This window comes from Pristis pectinata, chromosome 5 (genome assembly GCF_009764475.1).
Source record: "Pristis pectinata isolate sPriPec2 chromosome 5, sPriPec2.1.pri, whole genome shotgun sequence".
NCBI lineage: Eukaryota > Metazoa > Chordata > Chondrichthyes > Rhinopristiformes > Pristidae > Pristis > Pristis pectinata.
Window position 1 is genome coordinate 35,644,055 of NC_067409.1, and position 24,827 is coordinate 35,668,881.

Sequence of the window (24,827 nt, forward strand, 5' to 3'; positions counted from 1 at the left end):
AAAATTGAAATGTAATTTGTACTAATTAGCTGAACATTGGAATTGATGATTCCCAATTGTGCTTTCACTTAAGGAAGTGAGTGATTTTTTTTTTAAATAACTAAAACTTTAAACCTGCAAATTTTCAACATGGGGATAGTTTGAGAATGACAATAACATTTTGGCTCTTGAGACTCAACAACCAGGTGCATGTTTTTGTTTTTGCAAATGAGGTTCAGGTGAATTTTTTAGGCCACGGTAATGCATCCTACAGAGGCTGACATAATTTTTATGATCCCATTTGCAATTTAAGTGCCAGTAGTCATTGGGTGACAGTAAACATCAGTTTTAAGACAGCTTAGGTTTGCAGATCATTGTTGTAGCAGTTTGGAGGGCCTGTTGTTGAGACAGTAATGATAAATGCCCAGAAATTGCACTTTATTTCTGTGTAAATAGCACACAAAGCAAAATTCCATTTTTGGGTTCCAATTCCGACAGAAGTCCTACCCACCACAAAACTGGACAGGATGTGTCCTGGCATCGTTCACCCTGATGCAGGTTTCATTTGTCTGTCATATTTTCTGAATATGAATATATCATCGATTATTTAACAACAGAAATTGGATAAAAATGCTGTAGCCTACAACCCTTCCGGAACATCCTATCCGGATGCATCATTGCTTGGTATGGCAACTACGCTGCCCAAGACCGCAAGAAATTTCAGAGAGTTGTGGACACAGCTCAGCACATCATGGAAACCAACCTCCCCTCCATTGTCTCTGTCTATACTTCTCACTGCCTCAGTAAAGCAGCCAACATAATCAAAGATCCTACCCACGTCAGCCATTCTCTCTCTCCCCCCCCCCCCCCCCCGCCCCCATCGAGCAGAAGATACAAAAGCTTGAAAGCATGTACCACCAGGCTCAAGGATAGCTTCTATCCCGCTCTTATAAGACCACTGAATGATCCCCTTAAGATGGACTCTTGACCTCACAATCTACTTCATTATTGGGCCTTGCACCTTATTGTCTGCCTGCACTGCACTTTCTCTAACTGTAACACTATATTCTGCATGTTGTCATGCTTTTCTCTTGTACTACCTCAATGCACTAATGTGATGAAATGATCTGTATGGTGGGCACGCAAACCAAAGTCTTTCACTGTACCTCGGTACATGTGACAATAATAAATCAATTTACCAATTTCCCTTTGAACTAACACAAAGATTCTACAGTATGCTAAAAGTAGTGAATTGTGTGATTTTAAACTGTTATCCCCATCACCACCCCAGCTACTAGGATGTTGATTGTATGTTCAAAAAATACTATCATTAATTAATGAAAAAAATCCCCTCTTTCCCCCTCACCCACCCTCCCCACCTACCTCATTTTGGCCATGCATCTTATTGTCTGCCTGCATTGCACTTCCTCTGTAACGCTTTATTCTACGTTCTGTTATTGCTTTCCCTTGTACTACTACAATGCACTGTTGTAATGAAATGATCTGGACTGACAGCATGCAAAATAAAATTTTTCACTGTACCTCAGTACATGTGACAATAATAAACCAATTTACCAAGATACTTTGATAGATTGGCAAGGCAGGTAACACTGATGCCAAGGACATTGTGACAGACACTGAGGGAAGGAGTAATATTCACACTTAGCTCAGACACCAAGGGCTTAAGTAACAATCATAGTAAGGAGGCAATGTAAGAATCTGTCTGGAACCAAGTCAAATCACTAATTCAAACCACTGATTTTTTTTTGTGCAGACTAAGGCTGTGCAACTGAAGTGGAGGCCAGAACTTCCATACTTGCATCTAACAGGTCATTTAGCTGATCTAACACTCACCTAATAGGGTCTCCAGCAGCAGAACAAGAAAAAGACAGGCCACCTTTCATATTTTGTAGAAATACAGGAGAAGGCAGAACAGGATAATCATCACCAGCTGGAACGCAAAAAGAAGCCAATAAGAACTACTGAATTATGACATTTCAACAACAATTTGCATTTTAATAGTGAAAAATGTTATAACCTTCCCATTCCTTTTTTTTTAAGAACATTGGGTTTTTATTTAAGTAAGCAAGTGCACTGTGTTTCCCAAAGATGAAATTGGTGGAAGCAGATAAATATCAAGTGATTTGAATGCGTAACAGTGACTTTAGAGCTCTAAGTTTTCTATTGCTTAAACTGTTTTCAACTCCCTCCATTGTCTCTGGCAGGAGGTGTAAAAATTCGAAGCAATAGAAGCAACCTAACGTTAGAGTGACCAGGACGAACGAAGGGGAATTATATGAACCATGATCGCTTTCTTTCTATTAGTAATTTGTACTTTCCAAAGATTTCAGAATTTTGCTGAGAATGGACTTGAGGCATGATGCTCTCCAGTTAGAAACTGCTTTACATTATTGCAGGATTGTGAAGGAAGCATTCTGCATTGTTAGATGGAGCTTGTAATGCACCATTTTATGTTGTAATGATGTGCCTGTGTGTGTATAGTCTCGTAAAGGCACTTCTTAAAAGATGCTAATAGAAGATTTGCCATTGGTGTGTTGAATATAAATTATAGGTCAGAAAATTATACATCCTGTTGGTCTGAGGCTAATGAGGCAGCAAGGAATAGTTCAGCAGTTCAGTTTACTGTGGTGAATGATATGATCCTTAATAGCAAGTGTTCATTGTATTGACACTGTTGTTGGAATGTGTGGACTAATACCACCTCTTCTGGTGCATGCCACCTTGTAGCAATTTGACATCCCATTTACTTTTGTGCTGAAGATGGGCTCAAAGTCCATGGCAAATAATTGACAATGTGTTCAGAGAATAACCTGCATATTAGGGAGATTCACACTTAAAATCTAGCTGGTTTCATGGAGCTAATTAATGAGAGTTTTGCTTGCTCTGTGGAATTTCAAACTGTAGGTGCATAATTACTTACAGTTCTTCAGGTGTTGGATTTATCTGAAGATGTCAAGATGGTTAAAAATCTTTACTGCTAGCCAGTCACTTGGCACAACTCCAAATCTTTGCATTTGACAGGAAGGCTGATGAGAGCTCCATCTTACAGGAGCTGATCTGTGGATTCATAATGACGATAGCTCTCTATTAACTAAACCAAATGTTCTATTAATCAGGTTTACTATTGGCAGCTTATAAAAGAACACAAGAACAGTAGAAGCAGAGTAGGTCATTCAGTCCCTAGTACCTGCTCCACCATTCAGTAAGATTCCAGCTGATCTTTAGCCTCAGCACAACTTGCCTTTACTAACCCAATATCCTTCTATCAGGTAAAAAAAACTGTCAAGCCCTGTCTTGAATATACTTGGTGACTAGGTGTCCACAACCCTCCTGTGTGGAATTTTAAAGATTCACTACTTCTGCATGAAGAAACTTCATTCCTATCCTGAATGGCTGAAACCTTATTCTGAGAGACTAATTCCCTGATTCTAGACACTCCAGCCAGGGGAAATGTCATCCCTGCACCTATCCTGTCAAGCCATATGAGAATTTTGTGTGTTTCAATGAGATCAGCTCTTTGTGCAGTAGTGTTAATCTTGCCTTGTAAAACATCTAAACACCTTACAATAGTTTCTGAAACGGAGGAGTATCCTGAGAAAATAATCTGGCATCCGATTGTTCGGAAACCTTGATGGTCTGGCATCTGGTTTGCTCGTTAATCTAGAATAAGAGCCAGGGATGCAGAGTGCTTCGGAGATATGCAGCTGGACCTGGGAGTCCAACTATGTGTTGGGAGTGCAGCCAGGATTGGGATCCAGAACACAAGGGGTCCGGAGCTTGGGTTGGTATGCAGCCGGAGCTGGGTTCCAGGGTGTTTGTACATTTCCTGCTCACAGAGTTCACTTGAAAATTTATTATATTACTGCATTACATGGAGAAAAAGGGAAATAGAAGTGTGTTGGGATATTAATAGGAACAAAGTTCAATATTTTTTAAATTATTCGTTCAAGGCTGAGCCAGCATTTAATTGCCTGTCCCTACTTACCCTTGAGAAGGTGGTAGTGAGCTGCCTTCTTGTAATGCTGCAGAACTTGAGGTGTGGGTATACCCACAGTGATGTTAGAGAGGGAGTTCCAGGGTTTTGACCCATTAACAGTGAATGGTCCAGAAAAATTCACTAGTCCAGCACCACCAAAGACCCAAGGATGCTGGATTATTGGAGTTTTCCTGTATCTCTTATTAGTTTTTTTCTGTGATGTTTGACCAGTGGATATTTTTCTAACTATTTTGATAGTCCTTTGCACTGTCTCAAATAGCTTTTCAAAATAAAATGTTAATGTTGACTATTGGGATGATATTTTTTCCGTTTGATTCATCAAGTGATTGCAGGATGTGCTTTACTGTTCTAATCAAGCTACTGAAAGAATTTATAAATTATTTATTTTCACACTCTTGGATTATACACATTGTTCCAGTTAGCTGAGTCCAAAAGGTTTGGAGGCATCCCAAGTATGTCGATAGAATTTAACCAACTGAAACCATGTAACTTAGGGCATAATTGGCATCCACATCTCTTGGCTGGATGGGTTTAAACAAAATTTACAAATTCTGCACACTGTCCAGAGATATTAACATGTGACTTCAAATTAGCTGAAGACACAACAGAGTTTGGACAATGATTGATGCCCCTTTTTAGGCTTGCATGTGCAAATATTACAGTTAGGTGATTGAAAATGGTTGTAGAATTTGCATACCCACTTAAGCCTGCTTTCAGAATAAGAGATATTGGAAAATGTAAAAAGTAAATCTGAGTTGATGCAAAAAATGTAAAGCTCATTTGAATGGAATAATATGTTAAGATTGGATTGAGGATTAGTTAACAGACAGAAGGCAAACAGCAGGAATAAGTGATAATTTTTGAAGTGGCAGGCTGTAACTAGAGGGTTACTGCCAGGACCTGTGTTTAGGCCTTGATTGATGTCAATGAATGGGACAAGCTTAATGAATCCAAGTTTGCTGATAATCCAGAATTAGGTGGAAAGTGTGAGGAGAATGTAAAGAAGCTCAGAAGGATGGAGAGAGGATAACCAAATGAACATAGTAGCTGAAATATAACATGGAGAAAGATGAAGTTACCCACTTTGGAAGGGAAAAAGAAATGCAAAATACGATTTTTAAATGTCGAGTGATTGGGAAATGTTGGTATTTAAAGGGGTCTGGACGCCCTCCTGCACAAAATTAGTAGGCAGCTATAGCAAACAATTAGAAAAGCAATTAATAGGTTGGCCCTTATTGCAATTGATCTGGTGAATGAGAGACTAAATATCCTGCTACAATTATAAATGATATTCATGTAAATCTATGGTAAAACCACATCTGGAGTAATATTGTCAGCACTGGTTTCCTTGCCCAAGGAAGATACTTGAAGGGAATATAACAAAGGTTTGCAAAATTGGTTTCCTGATATGAAGGGATTGGTCTGTAGGAAAAATTTCAGTCCTTTAGATATCTACACACTTTAGAAAGAGACGTGATCTCATTGAAACAGATACACTTGACTAGATGCCAAGAGGATGCTGGCTCCTGGCTAGTGAGCATAGAACTAAGGACTCTTGTCTCAGAATAAAGAATTGGCCATTTAGGACTGAGATGAGGAGAACATTTGTCTTCAAAAACTTGCAAATTCTTGGAATTCTCTGCCTCCTAATGTTTAGTTGTTGAATGTTTCAAGGCAGAAATGAATATATTTTGAATACTAGGGGAATTGAAAAGTTAAAAATAAGCACAAGAAAAAGCCAGAGTAGGCCTTTCAGCCCCCCATGCCTGTGTGTCATTCAATAATAAATTGATATTTTACCTCAGTGCCACTTTTTGAACTAACCTTTGATTCCTTCAACATCTAAAATTCCATAGATGTCTGTGTTGAGTACACTCAGTGACTGAGTCTCCACAGCCCACTTGGGTAGAGAATTCCAAGTGTTTACTACCTTCTGGTGAAGAAATTTCCTCATCTTTGATTCTGAATAGCTGATCCCTTATTCTGAAATTGTGAACCTTGGTTCCAGGCACTCCAGACAAGGGAAGCAATAATTTTGGCATCAACTATCTAAAGCCCTGTAAGAATTTTGTATATTTTAATAAGATTACCTTCAAGTTTAGGAAGAAGGTATAGACCCAGTATGGTTAATCTCTCTCCAGTATCAGATTAGTTTATTGTCATATACACCAGGTATGACCTTTGATCTGAAGTAGATCTTTCCTCAGTATATCCTTTCTTCCTTAGTGAGATGAGACCTGTACACACTATTCCAAATGCCATCTCAGCAGTGCCAGATATATTGGAGCAGGGCATCTCTGCTGTCAGTAGTCTCCGTTATACCTGGTTTGAGTTCAGTCTGAAACTCCTTCAAGATTCAGAGCAGCACAACCCAGAACTTTCCTTGACTGTGAATTAAAGTTAAATAAAAGTTTATTAAATCCTAAAACTAATGCTTCCCAATCAATGCAATGAAATACTTCAAGAAATCACAAAAAGGTTTGTTATCTAATACCACAAAATAATACTGTGCACAAATATTTGTAAGCTAATCATTTTATACTCCTGTTTTGTGAAAAGGTTATTTTGGAATCTTAAAGATAGAGGACTCTGGACACAGGCTTTGGATTTTAAAAGTAGTTATTAATCTCAGAGGCAAACACAGGGACAGAATGAATGGGAACAGATGCACACTCGCACACACGAACATGAGGAGGAATCGCAACAAGGATGAGACACACACACACACACACACACACACACACACACACACACACACAAAATAAACAAGGTACAGCTTATCAAGGGATAAACACTTCAATGCCTGAACTCCTTGACCCAGACAAGCATTGGCCCTAACACTCCCTGGAATCTGACTAAGCCGATCCCAAACCACATGGTGGTGCACACTCTTACCAGTGGTCTCTGCAGTGTTGCCTCACTATTCTTGGGGAAGTAAAAAGAGGAGGGCCAGGGGAGTGTAACACTCTTTATAGTGCTGGGAGGCTGGGTGGAGCCCAGTCAGGTATTTAGACAGGCCAATGACTTGGAGGTCAAGGACAAAGGTGCCTACCAAGGCCAATGGTCAGGCAGGTTCAGGAACAAAGGTGCTCTCCAAGGCCAATCCCTATGCCCACACCTGATGGGTGAGGTGGAGCCAAACCTTGATTGACAGTGGTGTCACTTCCGATCCAATAAGCAATGCTGTCTTCCGACCAGAGGGGTCAATGTTGTTACTGTCACGTGACAGCCATGTGCTCTCATACTACAACTCCTTTCACTGGAACTTTGTTCAATTCACATTTATCTTTCTTTAGTTCTGATTCTGAATACAACTTGCATCAGTGGTTAGCCAAGGGAGTCCATTCCCATCTGGGTAAGTCGTCAGTGCTATAGGCTGTACCTTATGTGTCCCCACTGCCCATTTGTTGCAACCCCCACCCCCATCTCTCCTTTTTATAATACAAAAGAATCCTATCAGTAGCAATTGAAGTAAACCCTTCCCTTTTGTCCTTCCCATGTGGATCTAGCCAAGTTCTTATGTGCATGCATGATGCGTATCAACTAATCCTTGATTCCCTCAATATCTAAAACTCATCATTTTTCTGTGAAAAATGGATTTGACGGGGAAGAGCTCTGAGCTTATCAGAAAGTTTCTTCCACTGGCACAATTCCACAGCATGCTACAGAGGGTCTTGGAGGAAGCAGATAACATGGGCTAGTCTTGGTTGTGAGGGAAAATGACCTTTCTTGTAGATTCTTTTGCTTAAAACCTGTTTAAAATTTTCTTTAAAATGTTCTATGAATCCTAATAGAATGTAGGGATAGAGTTTTTAGTCAACTTTAGTCAGTGTTGATATCATACTTTCTTGATAACAATCTGGTTACACTACTTTTATACTCAAGTCCTCTTGCAGTAAGGCCAGACAAGATGTCATTGCCTTCCTAATTAGATTCCTAAAGTAAATGACCTCACATTTGACCTGCATGGCCTTAGCCATTCACTTAACCTTTCTTTGTCCCCTGAAGCCTCTATCCATCCTCCTCATAGCTCACACTGCAACCAGCTTTCTATCACTGGCAAACTTGGATATGCTTCACTTGATCCCCTCATCCCAACTTGAAACAACCTGTTTATTCCTATTCTCTGTTTTCTGTCTGTTACCAGGTCCTCAATCCACAGCAGTATATTACACCCAGTACTGTGTGCTCCAATTTTAAACTATTCTTGTGCAGCACCTCATCAAAAGCCTTCTGAAAGTTCAAATATGCTATATCATATGAATTTTCCCTTTATAAATTCTGCCAGATACAACCTCAAAAAAAAGACAAATCTAACAGATATGTCAGACATGGTCTCCTTTTCATAAATTCATGTCAACTCTGCCCAAGCATGATCTTATTTCCCCAAGTGCCTTTTTACCATGTCCTTAATGATAGATTCCAGCAATTCCCCTACCACTGATGTCCAGCTAACCGGTCTATGATTCCTTGTTTTCTCCACCCCTTCTTTCTTAAATATGGGGAGAGTGCAGGAAGGTGGGTGGGAGGAATTCAGACAAAGTTATTGAAGTTCAAAGCAGGCTTAAGGAACAAATCTATTCCCATTCTTATTTTCTGGTACAGAAGAACCACTTCCACCAGTGTGTCATCTTACTGCTGAACTCTTGGCTCTAAATTAGTAATTTTTCCATCTGTGAGATCACAATAAACAATATAGTTGACAGGTTTCTTGTTTTGAATTTAGTTCTAATATTCCCATATTCCATATATTCATGAGTACAGTGATGTAAATAATATTTTGTGCAAACCCTTTAAAAGACATTACCTATGTGCAAGGGATAACTAAGCTTGGAAGTATTTTGCTTCAGTTTCTGAAATGTGATCCAGTGCAAGTTTCTCGTTAAACTTATTTAACCTGCTAATCTGTCTTCTTAATATATTCCTATACGACAAACAGGAAACAAGAACTAAAATCTCAGTAGACTTGTAATTTCTAAAAGCTCTAATTGCATGCATCTATGTAAACTATGAGTCTTTGGATATATTTTTGCTGTTGAGACACCTACTTATGAATCTTCGGATGGGCTAATTGAGCACACTTTAATTTGAATTATATTTACAGTACCATTAGCAGCAAAATTACAGCAACAGTTAAAGTAACTGATAGTAAGGTTCATGATCTCTAGTTTGGTATATTTATCTCTTATGAAAGTGAGTGGCAGCTGTAATTAAAGGAATTGTAATGTGCTACATTTGGAGTGTAGCGGTTAGCATAACACTATTACAGTGCCAGCGACCCGGGTTCAATCCTGGCCACTGTCTGTAAGGAGTTTGTACGTTCTCCCCATGTCTGCGTGGGTTTCCTCCAGGTGCTCCTGTTTCCTCCCATATTCCAAAGATGTACGGGTTAGGAAGTTGTGGGCATGCTATGTTGGCGCCAAAAGCGTGGTGACACTTGTGGGCTGCCCCCAGAATATTCTACGCAAAGATACATTTATTTCACTGTGTGTTCCAATGTACATGTGACTAATAAAGATATCTTATCTTAATGTAATTTCAATATCATTAGGATGAGTTACAGGTGATTAGAAATACCTCTAGTGAATGAGCCTTTAATATTCTGTTTGTTAAATTTTGTCTTTCCGAAAAAGCTTCTCGAAAAGATTGATATATAAATATCCTATATAACAGCATCAATTGTTTGCATTGGGTTGCCTGTATGGGTTTTCTGACATAGGCATAGTACACTTTAGGCAAACGTGCAATGCATTTGAGTGATCTGAAAAAAATTGTTTCACATCAGTACTTATGTTTATAAAGCATTGTTATATTTCAGTGACCTCTCTGTGGAATTACAGAATCTTACCATCTGGAAGGAGCCCATTCCACCCACTGTACCTGTGCCAGCTTTCTGAGGGCTATCCTATTAGTTGTGCTCCATAATCCTTTACCCTATAGCCTTCCAAATATTATTTTCATGTGTGTATACATACAGTACCCTTTTGAAAATTATTGCAAAATTAACTTCCACCATCCATTCTAGCAATACATATGAAATCATCATAACTTGCTGAGTTTACTTTCAATCTCCATATCCAACATTTTAAGCCAATTATTTGAAACATGTTTGCTCCTAGTGACAGTCCAATCAATCAGCTGAAAGAGCTTCTTAGTTACTCCTTATATTTTTGAATACCCCTGTTAAATCTCCCCTGAACTTTCATGTCCTAAGGAGAATGTATCGTCTGGTTTCTCCACAGAACTACAGACCTGGCAACTCACTAATAAATTTCCTATCTAAAGCCTAGACAAACTTTCTAAAGTGTGATATCCATAATTGAAAATAATATTTCACAACAACCAATCAGAGATTAATTATTAAAGTTTTAGCATACATACCTTGTTTTTGTGTACTGTACCTCTAAATCTAAAGACCCCATATGCTTCTATCAGCTTGATCAAACTATCCCGGCACCTGCAAAAGATTCTGGCTACCTTTATTTTAACACATTTTCTGTCACTGTTTTAAGTATCAGAAGTGTCTGCATTCTGCTGCAAAACTTGGATGTCTACCAACTTTGGATCATAGTGTACTGCATGTATCTGCAATTAAATGTACTGTGTATATTTGTCTTGCTTTGTTTTCTGAAAATGTATCATTTTTGTATTTCAAACATGTAGTCATTTAAGAATTCTGTATGCAATTAATGGAATAATGAAGGATTCTTTCTTTTGAAGTTAGATCATCATGAACCATCAAATGTTGGCTTCAGACAGCCATAAAAGTGGGATGTTGTTGCACCTAGTGTTTTCAAGAAACCACTCAATTTCAAATCAGTAGTTTTTTTTAAAAAACTTGTTCAGAATAATACGATGATCATTTTCCTCTTCTCAGAAACTTACTGCACAAAGTCAACCCATTCAGCCCATTTTCTTGTGCCAGCTCTTTGAAAAAAAGCTATCCAATTCGCCTCACAACCTAGTTCTTTCCTCTGTAGCTCATTCAAATGTTTTGTTTCAGAACAAAGAAATGAGTGTATGATCCCACCAAGTCCATTCCATTTTATTTTACTTCCAGGGAATAAGTTTAAAGATGCTTGCCAAAACTAAGTAATGTGTATTCACTCCTATATATAATAACTGTTTTGATATATTTGAGTTTTGTAGTTGATGGCAAAGCAGCTGTTAATTCCCTGGCATGCACATCATTTTGTGCAGTAACGTGGATATGGTAGATCTAATATGATATAGACAGAAATCTGTAAATTGCATTTGGAAAAAGTCATCTTTTATTATTATTTTAATTAAAATTAGTTATATTGCTTTAATTTTTAATTCACCTTCATTTGTGTAAACTTTGGTATGTGGAATGTTACTGCAAAGAATCATTTTATATTTTAAAATTCTAGAGTTGCTTGTTTCTAAAATAATTTATTCAGGGAAACTATAAGTCTCCCTCCTTTCCCAACCCACCTCCAATATCTTCATGTAAATTAACTGTGTGCACACTATATGTGGCTAAGAATTAATTTGCAGGACTAACGGAGAACATTGATATTTTTCAGTTGTTTTGATTTCTAATCTTTCTAAGGTATAAAGTCAACCAAAAAAAATCTTGGAAGACAAGATTCTTGGGGTTCTAGGATTAGTGGGATTAGTAAATTAATTTAAATTAAAATAAATTGATGCCCAAGATGAGTTGCGATGGATCTGTAATATTAATGTATATTTATATCATAGAAAGCTTCTAACTGGTTGTTCCCTTTTTTAAAATCACATGCACCCACATCCCATTTCTGACTGACTGACTGCTTGAATTTGAAATGGACCTCAAAGTGATCAGTACTTTTATAAACCTGATTATGTGAATGGTACCATTGGTACTGGTACCTTTCCAGTACATTGTCCATCTATTTTCATATCTGAATCAAGATGATGATTCAGATATGAAAACATTTGGTGGGACAACGTACTGGTTCCACCAAGGGGAGACAGAGCTATATGAATTTTAAGTTCATCTAAAATCCAGTATACTAGTGGCTTCTGTAATAATTGGAGCAAGAAATCTGACACTTTGGTTTTCCCTCTCGTAACCAATGCACACTGAGAATATTTGTAGTCCCTGTATCATCTGCCATCAGATAACTCAGATTGAGAGCCAAATCTTGAGCCTTTCAGATCTTTTAGGCTCAGCTGCTCTCAAAATTAAATTTGGTGAGCATGCAGAATTTCCTATTTTCCTCAGGTTATTCTGATAACGTTTGTCATTGTTCAGTTGGTTGCTCCCGTCAGTGCTGGTAGCTTCCAGCTAATTCCTGTGTGTGCTGTTGTTTGATGATGTGATCTTTCACCACAATGATCCTTTCTATCCAGTGTGTATGCAGCAAGTTTTGTGGAGGGACAATTGGGGAAGGTTGGGGTATAAAGAGAAGGAAGGAAAGTGGGAATTATTATTTAATGTGTTTTCGTTCAGTGCACTTTTTTAATTTGCATTTTGTTATCACCAAACCTATTCACATTCAGCACCAATTTGAAGAAAATTTATGGAAGTTGGAATTATATTTCCAGTTTTCTTAGCAGTTTATAGTGTTAGTGACAAATTGCTATCCTGTGGGATGGTTAATTACTGTTTTAATGAATATAACATTCTTCTGAAGTGCATGTAATTTATTTAAAAGTTTAAGAAAAGAGATACGAGGGTAACAGTAAGCTTCTTGTATTGATCCTTCCTGCATTTATTAACTGTGCTGTATTCTTGCAGTCCCCAGAGATGGTGCCTGCTGAACTGTGTACAATGCAATGACAGCTTAGACCTCTGATACATAACCAAAGTCCTCAGTTAATATCCTTGCTATCATCTCTGCCTGTTTTTATTAAGTTAGAACATTGTTGTTAGTAGGCTTATAAAATTTAATGAGCATTTTTCCAATTGATTATGTTTTAAGATTTCTTTTCAACCACCATCTTCCAATCTTTTTACCCCACTGACATTAGCAAGCAGCACTTGTTTTTATTCTGAATAAAATTAGCATTACTCTAAATGCAAATCTCCCACTGTGCTGTAGATCCGCAAAAATATTTTACGCAGACTGCAAATTGATCTGAAAAATGTATCAATAATACAAAGCATAATGCAAAGTTGAATGGCCAAATATTTAAATTGGTCTTGAAATAATGCTGCTATTAAAATAGATATAATAGTATATTTATTTTTAAAATTTTGATTTGGAAAAGCTCTTGTAAAATATCTGGTGATCCAGGGTTTTGAGTAAATTTCAAAGCTTATAAATAAAATTAATTACATAATCTGATAAACATGGTGTTTTTATTTTGCTAAATAATATGCTGGTGAATCTGACTATAAATGCTTTTATTTTTTGATTGTTTATTGGTTCGTGGTTGCACATCAATCAACGATTTGCTTATCTTTTAACTGTTTGTAATTAAATCATAGAGGGAATCTAGCCAACTTTGTTAAATCTTTAAATAATCATTTGAAGTCTGTGGCGCTCCAACCTCCTAAATCACAGGATACTTTGTCAACATTTAATCGCCAGTATTTATTAATGTGGCATTGATGGCTGTGTAGCTATCTCAAAGCTATCAATCACATTGAAATAGCCTGGGAGGCTCTGACACTATTTCTCTCTGTCGCTTTATTGACCCCATGGGCTTTCTGGCTAGGCATGAAGCTCAGAGTGGTGCAACTGGCCATTCTATCTCTCTAGTTCTGGTTAATTATGTCATTCTCCTTTTTAAATGTTGCAAATTTTACGACTAACTTGATTTTCTTTTCCATGCAGCCTTTATGGTAGACACATGCAAGCAAATCCCGAACCTCCAAAGAAGAACAATGACAAGTCTAAGAAGATAAGCCGGAAGCCTCTGGCTGCCAAAAACAAATGAATCGATTGACTTGCGTCTTACTGATGAACTCCACTTGCATGTGCCTCAATCTGTATTTATTACCTCAACTATCTTAACATCTTGTGTTCGGAACCATATATAATCTTTCACGTCAACTGTAGTTTTTGTAGCTTAATATCCTAAGCTGATTGTATTTGCCACTGAGTGTTAATGTTCTTTACATTAATGTCACAAAACTTTTTTAATCTGAGAACACACTTTGGGTAAAACATACAAATTATGCCTTATTCACAAATGTTACACTGAATAAGTTATTTATGCTAAGAGAAATGGAAACCATTTGTATTTGGTGTGACATGCGCTTTCAAAATTACTCTTTAACATATGTAGCTTACTAATTTTTACTGCTACTTTAATTTTTAAATAAAATATATATTTATACAGAGTATTTATTAATTTTTTGGCATTACAGAAATGTGCCATTTTCTAGATAGATGGTGCTCTCCATGCTTCCAAAGGAGAATATGGAAATTATAACAACTATGGAAATTTCATGACTCCTCTATTAGATGGGAAAACACATTAGTTTTGTGTGAATTTAAAATCAACATCAGTTACATCCAGAGTTCCAACAAAATAACCTGTTTAGTTGTTGGGCCTGCCTTTATTCTGTTTGCATTATTTGAATCATCCTTTAGTATGTATTCTATAATCCTATGAAAGTATTTATTAAAATTGATTTATTGTTACTTAGTCTTTTACAGGAATAACACAATTTTTGTGGTCACAAAGGGATGCATAATTTCCTGTTTGTACTCCTTATTGGCCCCAAATTCTCAATCTTGACATCAATTGACTACTAAATAATGAATGTAATATTAGCTCATTATTACAGTGTAAATAGAGAGAGCAATCCATTGCAGTAGTCTCTTTCTGTGACCAATGTCTTCAAATGCATCCCAAAAGGATACAGAATAATTTTTTTCAGCTTCCTGTCAGTAAATATTGTATGGCATAAAATATCAATGTGAATGAATGGCCAAGATGATAAGAAATTAAATGGAATAACATCTAAATCATTCAGAATTAATGGGGGGAATTTTGATGCCAGTAAACACAAGGGAACTAGAAAAAAGCCTAAATCCAACATGCTTTGAGCCTACCTACTTAAGTTTTTTTTTGAAAACCATGCAACTAAACCCCTCCCAGGAACTGCGTTGCCAATTAGATATTTGACAGAAAAGATGTGGGGAAAAGCCAAATCCAAGTTTCCTGAGTAGAATTCTGCATCCTTTGTTTGAAAATACTGTCCTCATAAAAATTGATATTGAGAAGAATTAAGTTACTACTGATTTTGAAGTTCTTGCAGATGAATATAATTTTCATACAGTGGTGCAGATGGTACAGCTGCTGCCTTGCAGTGCCAGAGACCTGGGTTTAATCCTAACCTTGGGTGTGGTCCGTGTGGAGTTTGCACAATCTCCCTCTTTGACCAAGTGGGTTTCCTCTGGGTGCTCTGTTTTCCACCCACATTTCAAAGACGTGTGGGTTGGTAAGTTAAATGGCCAATGTAGAGTCTAGGGGGAGTTGATGAGAATGTTGAGAGAATAAAAACATATATTAGTTCAGGATTAGTGTAACTGGGCCCTTGATGGTCAGCATAGACTCATAGAGCATGGAAGCAGGCCATTTGGCCCACCACATCCATGCCAACCAATGAGGACCTATCAATTAACCCCATCTTGCCCAAAGGCTACTATGCCTAGGTGATTGGAGTGCTTGTCTAGACACTCCTTAAATGCTGTCAGTGACTCTGCTTCCACCAATCACTCCAGCAGTGCATTCCAGGTACTTGCCACTCTCTGGGTGAATCTCTTGCCCTGAATCTGTGTCCTCCAGTTTTATCTACCTTGGATAATGAGGGATATTGAGGCCCTGGCCAGGAAAAAGAAGGGGGCATGGGTCGGGTACAGGCAGCTGGGATAAAGCAAATCCCTGGAGTATAGGGAATGTAGGAGTGTACTCAAGAAGGAAATCAGGAGGGCGAAAAGGGGACATAAGATAGCTTTGGCAGAGATCAAGGAAAATCCAAAGAGATTTTATGTATACTGAAGGAAAAGGAGTAACTAGAGAGAGAATAGGGCCCCTCAAAGACCAAAGGGGACATCTTTGTTTGGAGTCACAGGAGATGCACTAGGTCCTTAATGAATATTTCTCCTCTGTTTTTACTGTGGAGAAAAACATGAAGACTTTGGAACTTGGAAAAGTAAATGGGGATGTCTTGGGGAAAGTCCACATTACAGTAGAGGAGGTGCTGGATTTCTTAAAAGGTATGAAAATAGGCAAATCTCCAGGGCCTGGCCATGTGTATACAAGAACACTGTGGGAGGCTAGAGAAGAAATTGTGGGTTCAGTTTTGGTCGCCCTGCTATAGAAAAGATGTCATTAAACTGGAAAGAGTGCAGAAAAGATTTACAAAGATGTTGCTAGGGCTTAAGGGACTGAGTTATAGGGAGAGGTTGGACAGGCTAGAACTTTATTCCTTGGAGCAAAGGAGACCGAGAGGTGATCTTATAGAGGTGTATAAAATCATAAGGAGCATAGATAGGGTGAATGCAGTCAGTCTTTATCCCAGGGTTGGGGAGTCAAGAACTAGAGGGCATAGGTTTAAGGTGAGAGGGGAGAGTTTAATAGGAACTTGAGGGGCAACTTTTTTTTAACACAAAGGGTGATATCTATATGGAATGAGCTGCCGGAGGAAGTGGTTGAGGCAGGTACTATAACAATTTTTAAAAGACAGTTGAACAGGTGCATGGATCGGAAAGGTTTAGGAGGTTATGGTCCAAATGCTGGCAAATGGGACTAGCTTGGATGGGACATCATGGTCAGCATGGACCAGTTGGGCTGAAAGGCCTGTTTCCATGCTGTACAACTCTATGACCAATATATTGCAGCCACCCTGCAGCCTAGACGACCCTCCACACTTTCAACAACTCCACCAATCATCCTGTCATCTGCAAACTTGCTGATCACGTCTCTTACATCCACATCCAAATCATTCATGTACATTACAAACAACAAGGGTCCCAGCACCAATCCCAGTGGAAAACCACTAGTCATAGGAATCTAATCACAAAAACAACCCCCTACTATCAACCTCTGTCTCCTATTGCCAAGCCAATTGTGGATCCAGTTTACCAACTTGCCCTGGATCCCAGGAGCCCTAACATTTTGGATCAGTCTCCCATGCAGGAACTTGTAAAAGGCCTTACTGAAGTCAATGTAAACCATAGCTACTACACTGCCCTCATTAACACACTTCATTATCTCTTCAAAAAATTCAGTCTGATTGGTCAGACAAGATCTGCCCTTGACAAAGCCATGCTGGCTATCTCTGATTAGTCCCTGCCTTTCCAAGTGGTCATTAATCCTGTCCCTTAGGAATTTTTCCAATGACTTCCCCACTACTGATGTTAGGCTCACAGGTCCTTCATTACCAGGTTTTTTCCTACTGCCCTCCTTGGAAAGGGGACAACAATTACCATGCTATGGTCATCTGGTACTTCACTTGTGGCCAGCAAAGTTTTAAAAATCTCAGTCAGAGTCCAAGCAATCTCTTCCCTTGCCTCCCATAGCAACCTGGGATAAACCTCATCCTGCCTTGGGGATTTATCCACCTTTAAGCCTACTAAAGCATCAAGTACCTCTTTATTTATGAAGACTTTGCATGAGAAATTTACCTTCCCCTTTGCTGAATCTCCAGCTACAAAATACATTTCCCTTGTGAATACCAATGAAAAGTATTAATTTACAGTCTCACTGATATCTTATGGCCCCGCGCACATTTTAACCCTGTTGTCCTTAATAGATCCTGCTGTTTCCCTGGTTATTCATTTGCCCTAAATATACTTATAAATGCCTCTGGATTTACCTTTGAACTCTGGCTGAAAGGCTTATTTCTGTGCTTTATCTCTCTGTGACATGTCTTTTTCAAGAAGAATGCTGCCCAAGTCCTAGTGAAAGAAGAAATAGTTATGCTATAAAAATTGCGAATAGCAAGGTGCTAGAAAAGCTGGTTCTTGTAAAAGTAGATAAATTGCCAAGTATATATATAGTGCATTCTACTCTCCTGACTGTAATCTTCCAGTACTGATCAAACACTGAGATGGTGCCAGAAGTTGTTGCAAAAAAGGATGTAAAATATGCCCAGCAACTGTTGGCTAGCCAGTTTATTTATTGGTTGGGAAGTTACAAGAAACAATGATCAGATACAACATTAATAGTCATTAGGATTAGGAATGATTAATAAAGGAAATGCATGCTTTGTTAAAGGCAAACAATGTTTCCCTAAGTAAGTTTTTGAGGAGGTAACCGTGGGTTTCTGTGGGTAATGCAGTTGATGCATTGAGCATGGACTTCAAATGGCATTTAATAGTGTCATTAATAAGCTTATCCTCAAAATTGAAGTATATTGACCGCAACCTGTGAGGATAGGCAGCAATTCCTCCGGCACGATTATTCTCAACACTGGTGCACCTCAAGGCTGTGTCCTCAGCCCTCTACTCCCTATACACTCATGACCGTGTGGCCAGATTCTGCTCTAACTCCATCTACAAGTTTGCAGATGATACCACCGTTGTAGGCTATATCTCAAACAGCGATGAGTCGGAGTACAGGAAGGAGATAGAGAGCTTAGTGGAATGGTGTCATGACAACAATCTTTTCCTCAATGTCAACAAAACTAAAGAGCTGGTCATTGACTTCAGGAAAGGGGGCGGTGTACATGCACCTGACTACATCAATGGTGCTGAGGTCGAGAGGGTTGACAGCTTCAAGTTCCTGGGAGTGAACATCACCAACAACCTGTCCTGGACAAACCACGTGGATGCCATGACCAAGAAAGCTCACCAGCGCCTCTACTTCCTCAGGAGGCTAAAGAAATTTGGTTTGTCCCCTTTGACTCTCATCAACTTTAGCAATGCAGTATAGAAAGCATCCTATCAGGATGTAGCATGGCTTGGTATGGCAACTGCTCTGCCCAAGACCGCAAGAAGCTGCAGAGAGTTGTGGACACAGCCCAGTGCATTACGGACACCAGTCTCCCCTCCTTGGACTCTGTCTTTACCTCTCGTTATCTTGGTGTAGCAGCCAGCATAGTCAAAGACCCCACCCACCCGGGTCATTCTCTCTTCTCTTCCATTGGGTAGGAAGATACAGGAGCCTGAGGGCACGCACCACCAGACTTAAGGACAGCTTCTACCCCACAGTGATAAGACTATTGAATAGTTCCCTTATACAATGAGATGGACTATGACCTATGACCTCACAATTTACCTTGTTGTGACCTTGCACCTTATTGCACTGCACTTTCTCTGTAGCTGTGACACTTTACTCTGTACTGTTATTGTTTTTTTACCTGTAGTACATCAATGCACTCTGTACTAACTTAATGTAACTGCACTGTGTAATGAATTGACCTGTAAGATCGGTTTGTAAGACAAGTTTTTCACTGTACCTCGGTACAAGTGACAATAATAAACCAATACCAATACCAAAAGGGCAATAGCAGGATGGACGAACAATCTGCTTCAGGACAGGAAGTGGAGAGTCGTCGTAACTGCGCATTTTCTAGGGTTATCGGAATGTATGCAGGTGTTCCCTAGAGTTCATACACGTACAGATTATTTTTCTTGATGTAGATAAAGACTTAGGAAATACAGAACAACATTCAAAATATGCAAAGGATGTAAAAGGTGCCACCATTGTAAATAGCAAGAAAGATAATGACTTTGAAGATATGCAGATAATTGTGGACACTGCTCAGCACATCCCTTAAACCAGCTGCCCCTCCATGGACTCTGACTACACTTCTCACTGCCTTGGTAAAGTAGCCAACATAATCAAAGACCCCACCCACCCTAGATGTTCTCTCTTCTCACAAGACAAAGGAACAGAAGTAGGCCATTCGGCCCATCAAGTCTGCTCCGCTACCTCACCATGAGCTAAACTATTCCCATCTAGCCCCAATTCCCGGCCTTTTCCCCATATCCCTTGATACCTTGACTAATTAGATACCTATCAATGTCCTCCATAAACACCCCCAATGATCGGGCCTCCACAGCTGCATGGGGCAACAAATTTCATATATCCACGACCCTCTGGCTAAAGAAATTTCTTCTTATTTCTGTTCTAAATGGGTACCCTCTAATTCTAATACTGTGCCCTCTAGTCCTGGACTCACCCACCAAGGGAAACAACTTAGCCACATCTACTCTGTCCAGTCCTTTCAACATTCAAAATGTTTCTATGAGGTCCCCTTTCATTCTTCTGTACTCCAGTGAGTACAGTCCAAGAGCCGACAATCGCTCATCGTATGTAAGCCCTTTCATTCCAGGAATCATCCTCATAAATCTTCTCTGAACCCTCTCCAACATCAGTACATCCTTCCTAAGATAAGGGGCCCAAAACTGCACAGTATTCCAAATGAGGTCTCACCAGTGCCCCATGGAGCCTCATCAACACTTGCTTACTTTTATACGTTATACTCTCGAAATGAGTGCAAACAAAGCATTCGCTTTTCTTACTGCCGGCCCAACCTGGTGGTTAACCTTTAGAGTATCCTGCACGAGGACCCCCAAGTCCCTTTGCACTTCTGTACTTTGAATTTTCTCCACATCTAGAGAATAATCTGCCCATTTATTCCTTCTTCCAAAGTGTACAACTGCACATTTCTCAACATTGAATCTCATCTGCCATTTCTTTGCCCAATCTCCTAAACTGTCTATAAGTCTCTTTGCAAACTTCCTGTTTCTTCAATACTCCCTACTCCTCCACCTATCTTGGTGTCATCTGCAAACTTAGCCACAAAACCATTTACTCCATAATCCAAATCATCGATATACAGTATAAAAAGAGGCGGCCCCAACACCGACCCCTGCAGAACACCACTGGTAACCGGTAGCCAACCAGAACAGGATCCCCTAATTCCCACCCTTTGCTTTCTGCCTACCAATGCTCCACCCATTCTAATATCCTTCCTGTAATTCCATGGACTCTCATCTTATTAAGCAGCCTCTTGTGCGGCACCTTGTCGAAGGCCTTTTGAAAGTCTAAATACACAACATCCACAGCCTCTCCCTTATCCACCCTACTTGAGATTTCCTCAAAAAACTCCAATAGGTTGGTCAGGCAGGATCTTCCCTTCATGAAACCATGCTGGCTCGGACCTACCTTGTCATGCCCTCTAGGTATTCCATAACCTCATCCTTGAGGATCGACTCCAATAGCTTACCGTTTTTTTTTGCCTGTTTTCTTTTTTTTAATGAAATCAAGCATTTTATTCTTGATGATGATGCTTTCTTTAAATAAGCAATAAGGTCAGCATGTTCACTTTTCTTCTTGATACCAGCAAACAGCACTTTTGTTCCAGGAATGTATTTTTTGAGATTCTCCAAATATTCCATTAGGGTGCTCTCTCTCCATGTGATCTCTTTGTTCCTGTTTGCATCGGTTAGAGATATCCTTCAGCTGATCCAGTTTTATGCCCAAAAGTACCCCAGAGGTTAGGTCCAACCATATGGTTTCCACCTTTTTCAATGGTGTGGCACACAGCACACTTTTGCCCGAAGATTTTCTTCCCTTTCTCCAGATCAGCCATTTAGACACAAGGCTTCATCAATAGAACTTTAACCCAGGATGCCTGCCTCCAACGGACAATGGGGAGGAAGCGGACAGAATATTCAAAACTCTGAAAGCATGTAGCACCAGGCTCAAAGACAGCTTCTATCCTGCTGTTACAATTCTATTGAATGGTCCCCTAGTATGATAAGATGGACTCTTGACCTCACAATCTACCTCATTATGTCCTTGCACCTTATTGTCTGCCTGCACTGCACTTTCTCTGTAACTGTAACACTTTATTCTGCATTCTGTTATTGTTTTCCCTTTGTACTACCTTGACATACTGATGTGATGAAATGATCTGTATGCATAGCATGCAAAACAAAGTTTTTCACTGTACCTCAGTATATACAACAATAATGAACCAATTTACCAACTTAGACAGCCTAGTGGAATGTATTGACATGGGCAAATTAAATTTAAAACAGAAGGGAGAACCAATACATTTGGAATAAAGGTCAAGGAGAGAAGGCATAAAAGAGTACAATCCAAGGAGATGCAGGAACAGATCTGTGTGTGTGTATATATATATATATATATATATATATATATATATATCTTTGAAGATTACAGGTCAGTTTGAGAAAGTACTCTTTTTTTTGTAAAGTATTTTTTTATATTCTTGTATAAAGTATATTTTTGTAAAGTAAAGGGATGTACAAAGGCAAGGAAGTAATGATAACCCTCTCAACTGGTTTGGCTGCAGCAAGAATAATGCATCCATTTCTGATCACCAAACTATCAGCACTTGGAGAGGATGCAGAAACAATCTGGTAGAAATGTCCTAGAGATAGAGAGCTTTAGTGAAGTGGATATATAGCAAAAGCTGGCATCTTTCTCATTAAAGCAGAGAAGTTTGAGTGCTAATTTGGTAGACGTGTTCAAAATTTGTGAGCAAGGATGTTGATAGAGTAAATAAAGTGAGATTTCCCCATTGACAGAAGAATCAAGAACCAGATGGTATAGATTTAAAGTAATTAGTAAAAGACCCAAATTGGCATTGGGAAAAACATTCATACAGCAGGTAGTCATGATCAGGAACTTGTGACCCGAAAGGGTGGTAGCAGATTCAATTGTGACTTTCAAAAGGCAATTAGATTGATTCTTAGGGAGAAGAATTGCAGAGCTGCAGGGGAAAATACATGGAATAGGACTGACTTGATTGCTATTGCAAAGAGCCTGAGCAGACTCAATGGGTCACATAAGCTATTTCCATGTTAAAATAATTCTGCTGTTCCATGATGTGTTTTCAAACCAACTTTATGATCTCCATTACCATAATTTAAAAACACCAACAATTCAGAAGATGAGCTATTTTCTTAAATGATAAATTTGTTGACAATTACAAAGTCTTGACAGCAAATGACAGTGGAGTGTCATTAAGTTTACTTAAACACTAATGTAGAAAAGTGACTGACTAACTATGGCCATAGGAGCTAGGGTGGTGGGGAAATAAGAGCAGGGGATAAATAAACTCACTAAATAAATATTTAATTTTCCTTGCATGGATCTCGATGTATTCTACCAATATGTTTGCTCATTTTAAGCAGACTTCCCAGGAAAAAATGTGCTGTAACATCGAACCCTTGTTCTTTATCATATTTTCTCCTCCTCTGCCTCATGCTATTGGAGCTGATAACTCGAAAGATTGAATGAGATAATTGGTCAATGACAAAAAGTCAAGTATTAGTCAAGTCATGCATTAAAGGCAGAGATCTCTTCTGGAGATTTGTTTTTTTTTTCAGTTCATTAAATATTTGAAGAATTCCCATATCTCCATTCTTGTAATCTCAGACTAATAATACAGTGGAATAAAACATACTGAATTTGGTACATGCTGACATCCTACTTCAGGAAATAACTCAACAGTTTAAGATACAAAATAAAAGCAGGAAATACTGGAAATACTAAGCAAGACAAGCAGCATCTGTGGAAAATGTACAGTAGGTGCATGTATTCAAGTCACTTTATGGTGTGGTGTTGGAATATTTTATATTGGAAATTTGCATATTCATTGTGGACCCCAGTTTTGATCTTTTGGATCCTCCATAGCACTTAAACAAAAAAGGTTTGGCACAGAGTCCAATTTAATCTCAGTGCTACCAACTGTAGAAGTCATATTCATTGCTAAACTATGTCACCAAAATTTTGTAAGCTCATTTTGTTTTGTGTTATTGCTATTGATGCACATGAGTAAATTTCATCTCTCATACCAAGATTTCACCAGTACAGCCATACAAAACTGCAAGGTCCCAAGGTGTGCCTTTAATTTTTATGTATTCCTCACTGAAATTCAAAATTTATAGATTAAAAGAAAAATTGGTGTGTCCATAATAACATCAAAGAAATAACTAAAAGTTTTTTGATATACCTCATACAGGTTTTCAATATGTTGATTAACATCCACCCTACACAATTAACTTTTATAAAGTAGGATTTACTATTATTGTTATTATTATTATTATTGCAATAATGTGTATGAAAATTCTGTACCAGTACCCAGTATTTAAAAATTGTACAATCTATTCCTGGGTCTGAGTTTTGAATCTTCCATAATTCTAGTTTAATGGCCAGTTAATGATTCAGGCTTGATTCATTAAGGAAACGTTTGTACTATGCCCCAGAAATATACTGGCTTCCCTTTACAGCAGCAAGTAAAATTTATTTTGTCTTCAGCAGCAAATGGATATCCATTCATTCCACCTTTGTTTATCCCGTGGGATGTGACCTCTGTTGGCATTCATTCTCCACTCCTACTTACCCTTGAGCAGATGATGGTGAGTCTCATTCTTAGAATTATTTCATGCTAACAGTATGGATGGAGGCCATTTGGCCCTTTAAGGTATGCTAGCTTTCTGCAAGAGCTATGCAGGTACTTCCATTCCCCAGAGTCCTTTCCTGTTGCCTGATGATTTTTTACCATGTACTGATCCAGTTCCCTTTTGAAATCAACCTTCAGAATCTAGTGAGACATTGCATTCTAAATGCTGACTACACACTGTGTAATGAAGTTTTTCTAAATGTTACCTTTGGTTCTTTCGCTGAGCACCTTAAATTTTGTGTCCTCTGGTTCTTGACCCACAATTTGGAACAGTGCACAGTATTATTTTGAACAGTGCAATAATATCTCTCAATACTCTCTGCCCTAGGGAGAACAATCCCAGCATCTTCAGTCTTTCACCATAACAATTCTACTGTCCCTGGAATCCTATTAGTAAATCCTTTCTGCAACCTCATCATGGCCTTCACATCTCCCCTAAATTTGTGGCTCAAAATTCCAGCTGTGACTGAGTAAATGTTT

The 24,827-nt window shown here is 38.7% G+C and overlaps 2 protein-coding genes across 2 annotated transcripts in view; one reads left to right on the top strand and one right to left on the bottom strand.

Annotated features, from left to right (window-relative positions):
• Positions 1-14,287, top strand: part of rsu1 (Ras suppressor protein 1) — a 115,688-nt gene extending 101,401 nt beyond the window's left edge. Inside the window, exon 9 of the mRNA XM_052016319.1 lies at positions 13,783-14,287. Coding sequence (XP_051872279.1) covers positions 13,783-13,885 — 103 coding nt within the window. The 3' untranslated portion in view covers positions 13,886-14,287. The remainder of the gene's footprint in view (positions 1-13,782) is intronic.
• Positions 14,288-17,836: 3,549 nt separating this feature from the next.
• Positions 17,837-21,503, bottom strand: LOC127570533 (cytochrome c-like). The gene is given in 3 exon segments (XM_052016187.1): positions 17,837-17,859; positions 21,138-21,362; positions 21,365-21,503. Coding segments are annotated over 3 exon segments (387 nt in total).
• Positions 21,504-24,827: the final 3,324 nt, after the last annotated feature.